This window comes from Phocoena phocoena, chromosome 8 (assembly GCF_963924675.1).
Source record: "Phocoena phocoena chromosome 8, mPhoPho1.1, whole genome shotgun sequence".
Classification (NCBI taxonomy): Eukaryota; Metazoa; Chordata; class Mammalia; order Artiodactyla; family Phocoenidae; genus Phocoena; species Phocoena phocoena.
Genome location: NC_089226.1, coordinates 18,823,855 through 18,841,877, shown reverse-complemented (window position 1 = coordinate 18,841,877; position 18,023 = coordinate 18,823,855). Strand labels below are relative to the sequence as shown.

General features: G+C 37.1%; 1 protein-coding gene across 1 annotated transcript in view; it reads left to right on the top strand.

Moving 5' to 3' along the window:
- The first annotated feature begins 1,298 nt into the window (after window positions 1–1,298).
- The window catches only part of HTR3B (5-hydroxytryptamine receptor 3B), a 37,100-nt gene continuing 20,375 nt past the window's right edge, over window positions 1,299–18,023 (top strand). Inside the window, exons 1-3 of the mRNA XM_065882340.1 lie at window positions 1,299–1,336; window positions 4,432–4,496; window positions 9,727–9,887. Coding sequence (XP_065738412.1) covers window positions 1,299–1,336; window positions 4,432–4,496; window positions 9,727–9,887 — 264 coding nt within the window. The remainder of the gene's footprint in view (window positions 1,337–4,431; window positions 4,497–9,726; window positions 9,888–18,023) is intronic.

The window sequence follows — 18,023 nt, the reverse complement described above, 5'->3', positions numbered from 1 at the left end:
CAATGTCACATAACCACGAAAGGCCAGGGTCATGGCAGACCATATTTCTTTGTTTATTTTTAGGGACCAGAAAATGTGCATTATTACTAAAAAATGAAATCCTGCGCCAGAAAAAAAAGCAAATGTTCAATGTAGCTTTGGACTTGAAGTGGTACCCAAGTGGTTACCTTGATATTTATTTCAGAAGGCAATGCTATGGAATAAAAAAAATTCATATGGCACTCTTCTTATTAAATATTTGAGTTTGGCTAGAGTGTCCATTTCTGCTTTTCTCCTCCAGCCTGACCAGATGTGCTCAGAAAATTTGGTTCTCCCTGAATATGTACATCTGTCAAAATTCCTGTCAATTTTAGCACTACTGCCAAGGGAGTGAACAAAGAGAGTTAGCGATTAACTTCAAACAACTTTGTTGGAGAGGAATAAAGATATTTAAGGCCTATTTTGTCAACTAATTGCATTTGCATATTTATGGGATTTACTGATATAGCAGTAATTAAAAACTATTTAGTAGTCTTAAAGGACACATAACTCAGTTGCTGTTTGCATAATAAACACTTCCTTATTATGTTTGCATAATAAACACTCTCCCCCTGCTTCTTCCAAAAAACTGGTCCAAGAGGTGTCATATCTTACTCGGAAATAATGGAAAATCAAAGTGCAAGGGCTCATGGGAATGTGGAGAGGGGACTTCTGAAATAAATATATTTCTAGGTACTCTCTTAATGTTAGGCCTGGCCTGAACTGCTCTCAGTGAATGGCAGATTCAAACTTCAGATTAATAAGTCTTTTTTTTCCCAGGTGATATTTAAGAAGCCTGAATGCTTATCCCCTGACAATTCCATTTTCTTTACTTTAATACTCTGACCTGTTTCAAGGGCCTGAACAGGGTTCACCCTGCATTCATCCTTCCTAAAGAGATGTCTAAGGGGGATGAAATCTTTGACTAATGGATTGCAAAAAATAATGTGAGTAAACAGTATTGAATTTAAGGAGTTGAGAAGAGATGGTTTTCATGGAAAATTAAAGGTTGAGCAAGGGACAGACACCAAATGTAAAGGCACTGAGTATATAAACTAAACCTAGACAGGACAGTAAGGTTGGGAAAAGAAAGCTCTGAGCCATCTGGTGGTGCAGAGCAGGGCAATCAAGGGAAGATCAGGAAATATCTGTATATAAACTACTTTGAAGACAAGTCACTCACACAAACCTTTCTTGTCTTTGCAAAATTCATCAGCCAATAAAGAGCTGTAATGGGCAGGATCACCAGACTGTTGTTAAATTAGCTAATGAAGGTCGTAATGTACCTGTATTACACGTCATTAGCAGTGGCCTTCCAGTAACAGATGGGTATATGAGAAAGTGAGCCAGAAGGGAGGGCAAGCGTGTCCCAGGAGGTATGACTTAGAGTCATGGCTTACTAACATGTGTGGCAAGAAGATAATGTTGATTACCATCTCAATTAAAGCTTTGCATAAAGGCAAGCTTCTGTGCTCCCTGCCCATAAAGAAAAAAGGTCTGCTGCCTGCAGCTTGCCTTTCTCCTGTCCTAATTCATCTCATAGGTAGAAGCCAACAATTCAAAGCATTGATGGGAAGTGATGGGATTTTGACGGCCGCATCAGTCCTTCATGATCTTACCTCTTGATGAAGCCCCATTTATTTTTCTACCCTATCTCAAGGGTATTTCTCAAACTTTCCATAACTTTGTATCCAATTTCCTCTACCAGGTTATATTTATTTTTTTACTTTTTCTTCTGAAAAAGTAAAAGTATTTTCAAATGCCCAGCAAAGCTGGAAGCACAGGAAGTAGAAAGAACTCTCTACCCCCACCAGCCATGTGAGAGTTTGTTGCCAACATGATGACCCTTCACCTGTGATTACTTAGAGCATTACTTTTACAAACAAGGACATTATTTTACATAATCTCAATACAATCAAAATAAGGAATTCAACATTGCTATATCACTACCATCTGATCCACAGAACGCATTTGAGTTTCACCAGTTCTCTCCAAAATATTCTTATGACAAAAGGATCCACTGCAGAGTCACACATTGCACTGAGTTGTCATGCCTCTTTAATCTCCTTTTGTTTGGTACAGTTTCTCAGTCTTTCTTTAACTTTCATATCCTTGACACTTTGGAAGATTACATGCCTGCTGTTTTGTAGAATGTCCCACAATACGGGGTTTCCTACTGGATAGATTCAAGTTATGAATTTTTGGCAGGATGATAACAGAAGGGCTGCTGCATCTTCTCAAATCTCATGGTGCACAACTCCCATAACTGGTGATGCTAATTTTCATCATTTGATAAAGGTGTTGTCTGCCAGACTTCTCCACTGAAAGATTATTAAAAATTAATTAATTAATTAATTTTTGGCTGCGTTGGGTCTTCTCTAGTTGCAGCTAGCGGGGGCTACTCTTTGTTGCGGTGAGTGGGCTTCTCATTGCGGTGGCTTCTCTTGTTGCGAAGCATGGGCTCTAGGCGCGCGGGCTTTAGTAATCGTGGCGTGCGGGCTCAGTAGTTGTGGCACACGAGCTTAGTTGCTCCGCGGCATGTGGGATCTTCCTGGACCAGGGTTTGAACCTGTGTCCTCTGCCTTGGCAGGCGGATTCTCAACCACTGAGCCACCAGGGAAGTCCTGAAAGATTTTTTTTAAATCTTTGTATTTAATAAGTATTTTGTGTTAATGTCCTGTTCCTCATCAAACTTTTGCCAACTAGTTTTTATCACCCATTGATGTTTCTTCTGTGAATTAATTATCACTATAAAGATTCCATTATTTCTTCTACATTTATTAGTTGGCAATTCTAATTTAAGGGAAAAGTTTTCTCTTCTTCCCATTCATCTCTTTATTTAAATCAGGATGGCCTCATGGATTGTTATTCTACTTCATGAGTTATAATTCTTTGCCATCATTATTGATTTTGATGCTTGAATCATCACAGATTTGGCCAGTGGGAGCCCCTTCAAGCTGACTCTGTCCTTTTATCCTGTCCCCATGATTCTTTTAGCACTTCTTTACTTTGTGATACAAGGAGGCATTCTAGGCTCTTTTTCTACTTTCCTGCCCTGGCCCTGGCATCACGCATTTCTCCATTTCTTCCTTGTAGGTGTGTATGCCATTTAGAGACCAAGATCTGGGTGTTAGGTGTACTTATTTTTTTGGGCTGTTCCTGCTCTCAGGCACTCTAGTGGACAGAGCTAGGAACATATGCATGTATGAACACATGTACACACACGCTTACATTTGTATGTATTTCTATATTTAGCTACATGTATCGAAAACCAAGAGTTCACTCTGATACTTCCAAAACCAACTCAACACTACAGGGTTCATCCTAGTTTTCTCCCTTTCCATATTTGTAACTGCTTTCACCAACATCTATATTTTACTGGTAGATGAAAATTAAAAACAGAGCTTCATGGATTCTAAACAAAGGGACCAAATGATTAGGAGAACAGGGATCAGGTATATACTTCCCCTCCCTCAGTTTGTTGTGTGAAAACTTATCTCAAACCTGTCCCTCTACATTCCATCTATAGTAAAAAGCGGGCAGATGTTGGAAATGGTATGAAATTTAATTTTTGTTTCTAGAGCATCTAGGGGTATACCAATGCAAGATAGAGTTATGTGGAATGATGCATTTTTCCTTAATAATGAAAAGTGAATGGGGCTCAATCAAAAAGTGAAAAAAGAAACCCCAGTTTTTATTGAGTGATGTTAAACTTTAGTAGTTTTCATCTTCAATAAGCCTAGACGCATTCTCTCTTATGTAGTTACTTTCTGAATTGTGGGCAGTGAGAATTTAAGAAGCATTTCTATTTATCAAAAATCGATGTTTCTTTTAATGAAAGGGGCTTAGGAGAAACAAGAGACACTCTTCCCACTGTACTGTTAGCAGTTGCTCTTCATTTGACAATACCAGGTTTCTATTAGCTTAGTGTAATTCAAGAGTCCAATAATCATAGTCAAATGTTGAAGATGTTACTGCATAAGTCTGATTTAGATCAGCTATTTGGATCTCAATTATTAATGAAATTAGTGTCCTAAATGTCAGCAAGAGCACTGCCTTAGGTAAAGGCTGTAAAGGAAATCACATTAGTGTGGAATTTCCCCTGCTTAGGGGCTCCTCTTGGATTACATTATTCACTTAACTGTCTCCTGTCAGGGAAATTGAAATGTTGGCCAAGATCTGATCCTGGGGCAGAACCAAATGGAGAAGTTAAGGGGTATTGCAATGGCATCAATTCCAAAACATTTGTGTGGTGCTGGTACTGCCTTTGGTCCCATTTAGTGTTTACAAAATAGCACCAGCAAGGACAGCATAAACTGGCAAACAGAGAACGGAATGGAAAGGAGGTCTTTTAGGAAAGACTGAGCGGCATTCCATCCAACAGGCAAGTTTGTGTTTCTCATCTTCTGGAAGTGCCTGGGGAACACTGGCAAGTTCAATGGCCCCTCTGTGGCCCTTGGTCCTGGTGGCCGCCTCAGGTGAGTCCTTTAATGATATTACTAGGCTTTGAATATTAACGCCTAGAAGCTAGAGACATGGTTTTCTATGTTGTGCTGTATAACTCGTCACAGGTGTTTGTTTTTATTTACCATCTGTAAAATGTCAGTCCTGTGAAGCTACACGGAGACCAACAATTTGTTACGACTTTGCTCCTACAATTATAGATGTACATACACATAGGGTCACACAGTGGGGCTTTACACATGGCTGAAAATATGCTCTGAAATGTTATAATTGTCTGATAAATTTCTGCTTCCTTAGAAATCAAGCTTTCTTTACAACAATTGACATTGAGAGTTTGGGGTATTCTCTTTCAGATTTACTTTTATGTCTGAATAGTATATTTTTATTATCCAAAGTAGTCTTGGCTTTTAGTAGCCCAGAGAGAGAGCTCCTTGGATCCATCATAGCTACAGAAACCTGGATGTCATTTTGGTATTAGGGGCTTTACATACAGCCATACAAAGTCTGTGTAGGTGATGAGTGTTTCTCTAAAGACGAGCTCTATAAACTTGCATGTTTTGAGTGTACAATTCCCCTTAAAAATACTTTAGAAACTAATATATATATATATATATATATATATATATATGTATATATGTTTTCTTTCCCTAAATTTCTGAAACTAAAATTCCATAGTGCCAGTATTAACTCTACTGAATTGAGCCATTTAAATAGGATACAATTGGTTCTTAGAAAATATACACAAATCAAAAATTTATGTTTATGCTGGTGTTTCCCAACACCCCACTTTCTTGAGGGTTCTCCTAGAGCTCGTATCTGAATTTCCATGTTTTAAAATATAACTGAAAGTGTGAATGAGTCAATTACGGAGATGAGGAAGGAATTTGGGAGCCAAGCAGCTGGCAATGATTTTTTTATTGGGTAGAGAAGAAAAATAGCCACTTATCATTAAAGAATAAAAATGCTGGGTGTTGAACTTAAAGGATAAAAGCATATCTTAATTATAAAGATGAAAACAGGGAATTTCATTAAATGTCAAATGGGTTTCTTAGCAGAAAATAATTGTGAACATTAAACTAAGTAAGATAAAATAGAAAAATGAAGGTTTGAAAACAGAAGAAATTCTTCTTCATGATTTCTGTTTCTAATGTTTTGCACTATGCTTGATTTTTGCTCTGTGGCAGAGAAAGTGTTTTAATAGTGTCTCGTAATCAGTGTTTGACCATAAATCATACTGAGACCATTTGTTGCAGAAAAATTCATCCTTTGGAATTTTTACTGGTTTAATATCAAGATGATTTGGAAACATTAAAGCCCTGAACCAACCACCAATTCACCGCTGCACCCAGGAGACAGTGTGCTAGGGTAGGAGGCCTGGATTAGAACCATCTAGGTCCTGCCACTCTACTCACCAGCCACGTGACCCCGGGCAAGTCAATTAACCTCTTAGAGACTCTGTTTCCCTATAAGTTAACTGTTTATTTTGTATATTCATGAAGACCGAATAAGATAGCATTATGAAATTGTAAGCTGCAATGCAAATGTAACATATCACTGACCTGAAAACACACAAATGGCAGTCCAGTGGCTAAGACTCTGTGCTCCCAATGCAGGGGACCCAGGTTCGATCCCTGGTCAGGGAACAAATCCCCCAGGCAGCAACTAAGGGTTCACGTGATGAAACTCAAAGATCCCGAGGGCCGCAACGAAGCCCCGGCACAGCCAAATAAATAAATATTTTAAAAAACCCCACAAACACAGAAAATAACAATGCGCTGTTTCTGTCCAAAAATGTACAACATGCAACTCTTCCTTTTGAAGGGTCCAGTTCAGGGTAGTGCCAGAGTAAGAGCTTGACCTTTGCATCTAGATCAGTCTCGTTTAAATTCCGGCCTCCTCACTTACAAGCTGTGTGATCTTCAGTGGTACTAACCTCACTAGGCCTAGAGTCCGTCACCTGTAAGTGACCCTTCACGGGGCTGTAGAGTACCTTCTTGTAGAAGTTAAATGAGATAATTCATGTAAAGAGCTCTTAGCCCAGTGCCTGGCACACAGCTAATTATTTAATCAGTATTAGGTATTCAGTAGTACCATGCCCCCAAACCTCTGTTTCCTTATAACATCTCAGATATATGTATTGCTACCAACCAGGTTTCTTGGCCTTCCTTAATCAATAGAAATTGATAAGAGGCCAGACAAGAAGTTCAGGCAAGACTCTATTGGGACTCCTACTATATAGCAGGGAGGAGTAAAAACAAGTAACAGGTTCCCTTGCTCACTCCCTGAGGTGGGAGGAGCTGGTTCTTTAAATGGCGTCAGGGTAGGGGTGTGTCCAGGGGTCCAGCCAGAGGGGAGGCTTAGGTGGTCCGCCCACCCCCTTGGTGGTGCTGTGTGCAGGGGCATGTGCAGTACCCTGCTTTTGCTCCCTGCTCTTCAGAAGTGGAAGTTGGGTTTTTTTGGTCTTTTTGTATCTTGTTGTCCATAATTTGCCCTAACTGCACACGCACGCAGTTATTTTTAGTCCCTTTTAGTTTCTTTGTATTTTGCTTCTTAAGGAGGCATTTGTCCAGGTGTAAGCACTGCAGCAAAGGGTCCTAAGTCCCAGGTCCCAGCCTGTCTCAGTATCATTCTCTTATAATCCTCAAGGTGGTATACTCACTAAAGCAAAAAGAGCTCTTTTCATCAAAGTGCCCAGAACATTCTAAGATAGGCATGTGTGTAATTCGTTGAAATAAGGAAAACAAAGGAATAATTCTATTGTGTTCTTAACTTTTTAAAATCTCTCTTCACCAAAAGTGCTTCACAGCTCAGTTCCTAACACATTCTACTTTCCAGAAATTTACAAGTGAATTATTTGAAGCTGATTATTATCATTCAAGGAGGCAGAGCTAGTGAGGAATCTTTCCTGGGTCTGTTGATAGTTTACATCAGTGTCTGTTGAAACTTCACTGAACTGTGAGTCATTTAGTGCTTGTGTGAATGTCACATTAGCTTTCAAGGGGCATAATTTACTGTTAATTAATGGTCACTTAAATCCTTAATCTCTCTCCTCTAATTGATCTTTCTCCTCAGGCAAATTTGCACTCATAGTAGAAATGTAATTTATTATTTCTTCCCATTTTAAACAAAGAACTCTTACCCTCTGTAGTTTATTTAAGCATACTTCCGTTTGCTTCTGATCTTTCTCCAATCATTGCCTGCTTCTCTTTTGTTCCTATTTCCAGCTTCCAGCACATTCTCTTTTTACCCAAAGACTATGACACATTCTAGAAAGTATGCGTTTATCCATAGGGGACCTATGGATTGTTTCCTAGAAAAGGTATCAGAGGGGAATTTGACTCTCCATGAACAGAGGGTATAGGGAGCACACATCCACTTCTCAGAATTATGTCTTAACTCTGTCTCAAGTGGTTTCCTGTATTGAAACAGGCACATTTCAGTGGTTCCCCAGCTGGGACTTGAATTGGGAGCTTCCAAGGGAGGTAAGAGTGAACTTGCCCAAAGCGAAGTTCCTAGGAAAAGCACCAGACCAGCTTTGCTTTGGGCTCCAGAAATCTCTACCCGCAGCGTCCGCCAGCAAGAAACAGTCTCAGGTAGAGAGATTCACAGCACACTTTTTGACAATCACAGTTCACAAAAACTAAAGATGATGCCTGATGCAAGTCACCCACCTTAGTCCCGCATGCCAGAATAGCTGTTAACACTTCTGGCGTCTTGTCGGGTGAATAGTTAGGGAGTTAAAACGCTAATTAGATTCCCGGTTCAGGTGATAATGAAAGTGAATATTCCACTGCCCACAATGAGTCTGGAATTGCACCTCCAGCACCGTTGTTAGCATTTTGGTCACACTGACATTGATAAATATAGAAATTGCTGACTGCGGCAGCAAGTGACCCAGCATCATTCATAAAGAGATGGGTATAAACAGGATTGCCGCATGGGGAGACGATATCTCATTTACAGTTTCCTGCTGGATCCCGCGTACCTTCAGCAGCTCATCAAAATAACCATCAAAACCGCTGAGAGCCGAGGTGAATTCACACGCAGGACACTACAGATAGATTTCACTCAGGCGCTGTTGGTGGGAGGTGTGCGATTTGCTTCAGTCCAATGACTTAGCGAAGCTTTGAATCCCCCAGGGGCCGGCAAAGCTGGTGAACAAAATATCTTTTTGCAATTCTGAGAAAGCCCTCACAGATTTGTCACTTCCAATTGCTGGTGCTCATTTCTCTTGCTTGCTTTCCCCTGGCCTTCTCGGCCTCAACACCAATCACGGCTCCTCTACAAATCAAGATTCCTGGGTCATAGGAAATGCTTGTTCCCTGGAGCCACAGAGAATTTTCCCAAAGTGAAGATCTCATTTTCTGACAAGTGCATTTTAAGGCAGAGTGAGAGAACAGATATATTTTTGAGGAGAAAAATATGAATTGGAATCTCACTAATCCCATTATTCAGAAATCCACACAAATTTTTGTGTTCAACTGGTTTGTCCATGTTTCTGCTTTGGGCTTTCTATGTGATTTTGAATTACGAAGAGAAAATCAAAAGAAAAATCCAAAGAGGAAGTTAAATGTTGGCTAAGTGCATAGGAAGTTTTCTCCTATGTACCGGGAGGGGGTGATACAGGAAAAAAGAAAGGATGTTGTCTCCAATATGCAAGATTGTTGTAAAAATGGAACTGTAAGTGAAAGTTTGCATCCTCAGAGATGGGGTTGATTTATTTATCTTTACAATGAGATTTCTCCATTGGGCACTTAGACCATCAGCTTACTTTGTTGTTTTTTTTTTTTTTTGCTTTTTAATTGAAGTATAGTTCTTTTACAATGTTTCAGGTGTACAGCAAAGTGATTCAGTTATAGACACACACACGTATTTTTTTTCAGATTCTTTTTCATTGTAGGTTATTATAAGATATTGAATATAGTTCCCTGTGCTATGCAGTAGGTCCTTGTTGTTTATTTTATATACAGTAGTGTGTATCTGTTAATCCCAAATTCCTAATTTATCCCTTCCCCCTCTTGCCAGTTTGGTATCCATAAGTGTATTTTCTATGTCATCAGCTTACTTTAAACAAGTGTCTGCCGATAAGCCTGCTAGTTGGCTGTGAACTTAAGCAGTTCGGATGAGCTGAAAACTATATCCTGCTAGAAGCCCCTGAGTCCTGAGCAGTCTGAAGTGTCCTAAAGATGCTAAGTTCCTTTTATTTTCATAAACGATGAAAACGATGATCGTTTTCTTTTTCAGGAATCCTGGCCATAGATACCCCTCATCCCAGGAGTTCTGCTCTGCATCATCTCACCAAACAGCTATTACAAAAATATCGCAAGGAAGTGAGGCCAGTTCACAACTGGACCCAGGCCACCACAGTATACCTGGATGTGTTTGTCCGCGCTGTGTTGGATGTGGTAAGGACCATCTTACCATCTCCTAGTCCCACCATTCTTTTGTAAAACTACCTGCTGTTTATGCAGGGGTCTAGGAGAAGTTTTATTCTTGAGACTCTCGTTGAGCTGATAGAGAAGTTGTGCTAGACTCAGCAGTGAGCCTGGGTAAATATTTATTAGGCAAATCATGCTTTCTAGCCCCCGACTTACATTGTGAGGGCAGATATAGAAATAGGAATTTCTATATCTAGAAAATATTCCTAGAAATAGGAATTTCACAGAAATAAGATGTTTTAAGAATTGTGGTCATAGGTCACAGAACATATTTTATGAGCATTGCTGAAACCAAAAATGGTATAGGTATTATTTTCTATGGTTCACATTTCTTAGTGATAGTAGCAGGTTTATGAAACAACTTCTACAACTTACTGCCTGAAATTTTAAAAGGGGGAAAAAAGTGCCTTGCTATCCTGAGTTTTTAAGGGAATTTATACCTAAGGTATTTGCTAAGGGTAGTGGGAAGATTTGTTTATTAAAGCACATCTTTCCTACTATGTCTGAAAAACGGGTTGTTGTGGGTATTAAATGAGAAAGTGCATGTAAAGCAGTTAGCAGAGGTCTTAGGAAGCCCTCAGTGATGGCCCGTATAATTATCTCTGCTTCTTCTTTCTTCTTTTTCTTAATCACAGTCTTCAGTATCGATAGATCCCAAATTTCTTTTGATTTCTTTTAAAAGCAGACTTTACTGAGCTTGTTTGTTAAAGTAGTTTAATAATTGTTTTTCAATTTACTTCTCAAAATTTTTTTCCAATTGAGGTATAATATACAGATATTGAAATGCACAGTATGAGTTTTGATAATTGCATGCACCCACATAATCCACATCCCTATCAATATGTCAAACATTTCCATCACCCCAGAAAGATCCCCCATTTCCTTCCCAGTCAATCATCATCCCCTCCATCCACAAGGACAACCACTGTTCTGATTTCTTTCATCATAGATTATTTTTGCCAGTTCTAGCACTTCTTAAGAATGAAAATTTACTGTATGTTCCCTACTGTGCCTGGATTTTTTCACTCAGCATGTTTTTGAGCTCCATTCATGTTGTTGTGCATATCAGTAGTTTTTCTTTTTTATTGATAAGTAGTATTTGGTTATGGCTATACCATGATTTGTTTATCCATTCTCCTGTTGATAGACATATGGGTTGTTTCCAGTTTTAGTGTATTATGAATAAAGCTGCTGTGAACATTTCTGTACAAGTATTTTGGTGTATATATGTTTTTATTTCTCTTCAGTAAAACCTAGAAGTGGAATAACTGCCACTTCTCATAGGATAGATGTACATTTAATGAGAAACTGCCAGACTGATTTACAAAGTGGTTGTACACTGTATACTCCTGCCCATCAGCTACGAGTGTTTCCATTTCCCCACATCTTCACCAACATTAGGTGTTATCAGTCTTTTTAATTTTAGCCATTCTGGTAAGTGTGTAGGGATATTTCATTGTGGTTTTTCTTTATACTTCCCATGGCTAATAATTAGGGGCTCTTTTTTTATGTGTTTATTGGCCACTTATATATCTTTCTTTGTGAAGTACCCGTTTAAGTCTTTTCCTATTTTTTATTGTGTTGGTTGTATTTTTATTATAGATTAATAGGGATTGCTTATATATTCTGGACACAAGTCCTTTGTCATCTATGTATTGCACATGTTTATTCTCAGTCTGTGGCTTGCCTACTCATTTTCCTAATGGGTCTTATGATGGACAGAAATTTTTAAATTTAATGAAGTCCATTTTTTACCAGTTCTTTATGGTTAGTGCTTTCTGGGTACTGTCTAAGAAATCTTTGCTACTACAAGTTTACCAAAATATTTTCCTATATTTTCTTTCAGAAGATTTATAGTTTTTAGCTCCTTAGATTTAGTTCTGTGATCTTGAGAATTAATTTTTGTAATGGTGTGAGGCATAGTTCAAAGTTTTTTGCTGTTGTTTTGTTTTGTTTTTGCATTTAGAAAGGATTTGTTCCATCACCATTTTTTGAAAAGTCTTCCCTTTCCCCGTTGAATTGCTGTGGTGTCTTGGCTGAAAATTAAGTTAACTTATAAGTGTCAGACTATCTGATATCTTGAAATCAGATAGTGTAAGTCCTTGAACTTTGTTCTTCATTTTTAAGATAGTTCGGCTTTTTAGAACCTTTGTACGTCTACATAAATTTTATATTCAGTTTGTCACACTTCATTAAAAAAAAAAAAACCTGCTGGGAGTTTGCTTGGAATGGTGTAGGGCCCACAGAGAAATTTAGGGGAGAATTGACATTTACCAATACTGAGTTTTCCAGTCTTTGAATATGGTATGTCTCTCCATTTATTTGGGTCTTCAGCAGTGTTTTAGAATTTTAAATGTAGAAGTTTTATACATATTTCCATTAAAGTTATCCCAAAGTATTTTTGATGTAGCTATAAATATTACTTAAAATTTTAAATGTTCTAGTTATTTGTTGTCATTATAAAGAAATAGGATTCATTTTGTATGCTGACTTTGTGTCCTGTGACCTTGCAAAATTCACTTACTAATTCTAGTAGTTTTTCAGATTAATATTTTCTACATACACAATCATTTCATCTGCAAATAGTTTTACTTCTTTCTTTTTTAGTCTGTGTACCCTTTATTCTTCTTGTCTTATTGCATTGCCTAAGACCTCTACTACAGTGTTAATGGAAGTGGTGAGAGCAGACATTTTCATTTGTTTCCATTCTTACAGAAAAATCTTTCACCATTAAGTGTGACGTTAGCTATAGATTTTTCATAGATGATCTTTATCAGGTTGAAAAAGTCCTCTCCTATTTTCTATGTGCTGAGAGATATTTTAAAAATCATGAATGACACTAAATTACATCAAATTTTTTCTCAATCAATTTGAATGATCATATGATTTTTCTGTTTTATGCAGTTAATATGGCAAATTATTTTTGATTGATTTTCAAATGTTAAACCACCCCTACATTCCTAGAATAAACCCCCACTTGATCTTGATATATTATCCTTTTTATATATTTCTGGATTTGAATTCCTACTTATTGTAGGTTGCATCTATGTTAATGAGGAGTATTGGGCTATAGTTTTATTTTTTGTAATGTATTTATCTGGTTTTGGCACCAAGGTTATGCTGGCTTTATAAAACTAGTTGAAAAGTGTTCCCTCCTCAATTTCCTGAAGGAATAGTGTAACATGGATAATTTTCTTCCCTAATGTTTGATAAAATTCACCAGTAAAACTACCTGGGACTGGAGTTTTCTTTGTGGGAAGGTATTTAAATATAAATTCAATTTCATTAACATATATAGGAATATTCAAATTTTCTATTTCTTCTTGTGTCCGTTTTGGTAATTTGTATTTTTCAAGGAATTTGTCTGTTTCATCAAAGTTACAAATTTATTTGTTCATAATATTCTCTTTTAATTCTTTTAATGTCCAAAAGATCTCCAGTGATACTGCCTCTTTCATTCCTCATGTTGGTAATTTGTGTTTTCTCTTATTTTCCCTTGACCAATATTGCCAAATGTTTATCAATTTAATTTATTTATTTAAAGAACCAAATATTGGTTTTGAATTTTCCTTATTGTTTTCTATTTCACTGATATCTACTCTTATCTTTATTTCCTTTCTTCTACTTACTGTGTACTTAATTTGTTCTTCTTTATCTTGTTTCTTAAAGTGGAAAGTTATGTCATTGATTTTAAACCTTTTTTCTTTTATAATTTTAGCATTTAAAGTTTTAAGTTTTCCCCCAAGCACTAATTTAACTGTATCCTATGAAATTTTGATGCATTTTAAAATTTGAGGTAAAAATTATATAGACTGAAACTCATCATTTTTTTAAGATTTATTTATTATTTACTTTATTTATTTTTAGCTGCATCAGGTCTTAGTTGTGGCATGCGGGATCTTCATGGAGGCATGCAGGATCTTTTGTTGCAGTGTGTGGGCTTCTCTCTAGTTGTGGCATGTGGGTTTTCTCTTCTCTGGTAGTGGTGCGTGGGCTCCAAGTCTCCTGGGCTCTGTAGTTGTGATGCACAGTCTTAGTTATCCTGTGGCATGTGGGATTTTAGTTCCCTGACCAGGGACCAAACCTGCATCCCCTGCATTGTAAGGGGAATTCTTTACCCCTGTACCACCAGGGAAGTCCCTGAAACTCATCTGTTTTAAGCCAGTCCCTTCCCCCTAGCCCCAGTCTCTGGCAACCACAGATTTTCTTTTTTCTCCCTATAGTTTTGCCTTTCTAGAATGTCATATAAATGGAATCATATTGTATTTTATTCTTTGTTTTTGGCTTCTTTCACTTAGAATAATGCCTTTGAGAGCTATCAGTGTTGTGTTGTTGCATATGTCAGTAGTAGTATTCTATTGTACAAATGTACTGCAATTTGTTTACTTATTTACCAGTTGTTGGACATGTGATGTGGGTTGTTTCCAAATTGGAACAATTATGAATAAAGTCACTATAAACATTTGCATACGTTTTCAATTCTGTTGGATAAATACTTAGGTGTGGGATTGCTGTGTTGTATAAGTCCATGTTTAACTTTATAAGAAACTGCCAAACTGTTTTCCAAAGCGGCTGTGTTGTTTTGCATTCCACCTGCAATGTCTGAGAGTTTCAGTTCCTCCACATGATTGCCAGCACTTGATATTGTCACTCTTTAAATTTTAGCCATTCTAGTAGATTTGTCACCACAAAGTAGATTTGTGATATCTCGATGTGGTTTTAAACTTTCATTTCACTAAAAACTAATGATGTTGAACATCTTTCCATGAGCTTACTTGTCAACTGTATATCTTTTTTTTTTTTTTTTTTTTTTTTCTTTTTTTTTGCAGTACGCAGGCCTCTCACTGTTGTGGCCTCTCCCGTTGCAGAGCACGGGTTCTGGACGCGCAGGCTTAGCGGCCATGGCTCACGGGCCCAGCCGCTCCGTGGCATGTGGGATCTTCCCGGACCGGGGCACGAACCCGTGTCCCCTGCATCGGCAGGCAGACTCTCAACCACTGCGCCACCAGGGAAGCCCTCAACTGTATATCTTTTAAAATAGAGTATTCACTCAAATCTTTTACTTTTTAAAAAATAGCACTGTTTATTACCTTATTATTGAGTTGCAGAAGTTCTTTATATAGTTTTGGTCTATTTTTGGGTTCTATTCTGTCCAACTAATCAATATATTTCTCCTTACACCAATACACTGTGGCAATTACTGTGCATTACAGAAGTCTTGAAATCAGATAGTGTGAGTCTTCCAACCTTATTCTTCTGTTTTAAAATTGTTTTGACTCTTCTAGGCACTTTGCATTTCCATATAAACTTAAGAAAATTCATCAACTTCTATTTTAAAAACTACCAGATTTTTATTGAGATTGCATTAAATCTATAGATAAATTTAAGGAGAATCAACATCTTAACAATAAGCTTTCAATCCATGACAACAGTGTATCTCTCCATTTGTTTAGTTCTTCAATTTCTTTGCATAATGTTTAGTGCTTTTCAGTGTTCTACACATATCTGGTTAAATTTATCCCTAAGTATTTCACATTTTTGATGCTATTATAAAAGATTTTTTTTTTTTTTTTTTTTTTTTTTTTTTTTTTGTGGTACACGGGCCTCTCACTGTTGTGACCTCTCCCGTTGCGGAGCACAGGCTCCAGATGCGCAGCTTCAGCGGCCATGGCTCACGGGCGCAGTCGCTCTGCGACATGTGGGATCTTCCCGGACCGGGTCACAAACCCGTGTCCCCTGCATTGGCAGGCGGACTCTCAACCACTGCGCCACCAGGGAAGCCCTATAAATGATATTTTTTAATAAGAAAGAGAATTAAAATTTTAATAATATAAATGTTTTTTTTAATTTTGGGTCTCTGTTACTTACTAGCATACAAAAATATAACTGATTTGTATATATTGGCCTTGATCCTGTGACCCTGCCATCTAATTAATTTTTGAGTCTTTTTTGTATATTCTTTCAAATTTTCTCTGTAGAAGATCATGTTGTCTGTGAATAATGAAAGCTGTATGTCTTTCTTTCCAATCTTTATAGCTTTTCTTTCCTTTTATTGCCTACTGCCCTGACTCGAACCTCTAGTGCAATGTTGAATAGAAGGGTGCACTGTTTTATAAATGTAAATTCAATAAATGTGTTTATAGTATTGTTAAAATCTCCTATAACAATTTTTTTTGTCCAGTTGTTCTTTAATTTCATAGAGAGGGGTATAACAATCCCCAATTATAATTGTGGTTTGTCTATTTCTCTGCCCTGTTATTAGATGCATACACATTTAAGATCATATGTCTTCTTAACAAACAGAACCTTTTACCATTTTAAAACACCTTTCTTTATCTCTGGTAATATTCTTTTTCTTGAAGTTTTTTTCTTGCTTACTTCTTGCATGGTATGTATTTTGCCATCCTTTTATTTTCAATTTCTGTGGTACTCAAAGTCATCTCTTAGACAGAGCATGTAGTTTGGTCTTTCATTTTGTTAAACTTTTTATTTTGAAATAACTATAAATTTATAGGAAGTTGCTAATAAATTTACAGGGAGGTTCTGTGCACCCTTCACCCCCAATGCCCCCCAATGTTAACATCTTGCATAAATACAGTACAGTATCAATACTAGAAAATGGACTTTGGTGCTTATTCAGATTTCTCCAGTTTTACATATACTCATTTGCATGTGTGTGTATGTTTCTCTATAATTTTTCCATACGTGTAGCTTTGTGTAACCACCACTACCACCACATCAAGCTACACAATCATCATCACAGGGCTCCCTGGTACTGTTTCTTTATAGCCGCAATCCTTTCTCCCCTCTAACCCTCAGCCCCTGGCAACCAATAAATACCTTCTCTATCTTTATAATTGTGTCATCTCAAGAATATTATATAAATGGAATCATGTAGTATCTTACCTTTGAGGTTGGCTTCTTTCATTCAGTGTAATTCCCTTCAGGTTCATCCAAGCTGTTGTGTGTATCAATAGTTCACTCTTTTTCGTCGCTGAGTAGTGTTCCAGGGTATTGCTATTTTAACCTGTCAACCTATGCATTTTAATGGAAGTGTTTTGTCCATTTACCAATACCATCTTGCTATTTGTTTTCTAGCTGTCGCATCTGTTTTCTGTTTTCTGATCCTCTTATCCTGCCTTATTTTGGATAAATTAAATATTCTTTAATATTTGATTTTAGTTCCTCTGAAATCAAATTAGCTTTTCTGCAATCCCTCTGTGTATTATTTTTAGATGTTATTTTAGGGATTTCCATATCCATCATTAACTTAATACAATGTATTTAGAATTAATGTTATTACACTTCATATAAAATGTACAAATCTTACAACAGTAAAATTCTATTTACCTGTTCCCCTTACATTTACATATATAATATGCCCTACAATACAGTATTATTATTTTACTGTACTTTAAAAAATAATTCAATAATTTCTCTTTAATTTATTTTAATGGATGTGTTTCTCTATGTTAATATCTTAGTGCTGCACTATGAATCATAGACTCTGATTTTTTGACTGAGACTCAGGTATTGAAATTGATGAAAACTACTTCAAAACTGAAAGTATAAATTTTCTGTTATAACATGGTTTAAATTATTTTTTATCCAATGAAGTTATTTTAGCATAATTTTCCTCGAGCTTAGATAAACCCCTACTCATTATTTCTTCGTAAGCAGGTACATTTATTTATTTATCTTTAACATCTTTATTGGAGTATAATTGCTTTACAATGGTGTGTTAGTTTCTGCTGCATAACAAAGTGAATCAGCTATACATATACATACATCCCCATATCTCCTCCCTCTTGCGTCTCCCTCCCACCCTCCCTATCATACCCCTCTAGGTGGACACAAAGCACAGAGCTGATCTCCCTGTGCTATGCGGCCATAAGTAGGTACATTTAAATGCAACACAAAAATTCCTCCTTTTAGCACACAATTTCACTTTTCTCAGCTTTATTTTCCCACTCACACTAGTAAAGGTACTCTATCTAAGATCCTAGAAAATACTGTTTAATTAAATGCCAGAAAACGCCCACCCTTACTATCCAAAAGACCTAGTCTCATACAAAGCCCCAATAGAAAACTCCTTTAAATCTC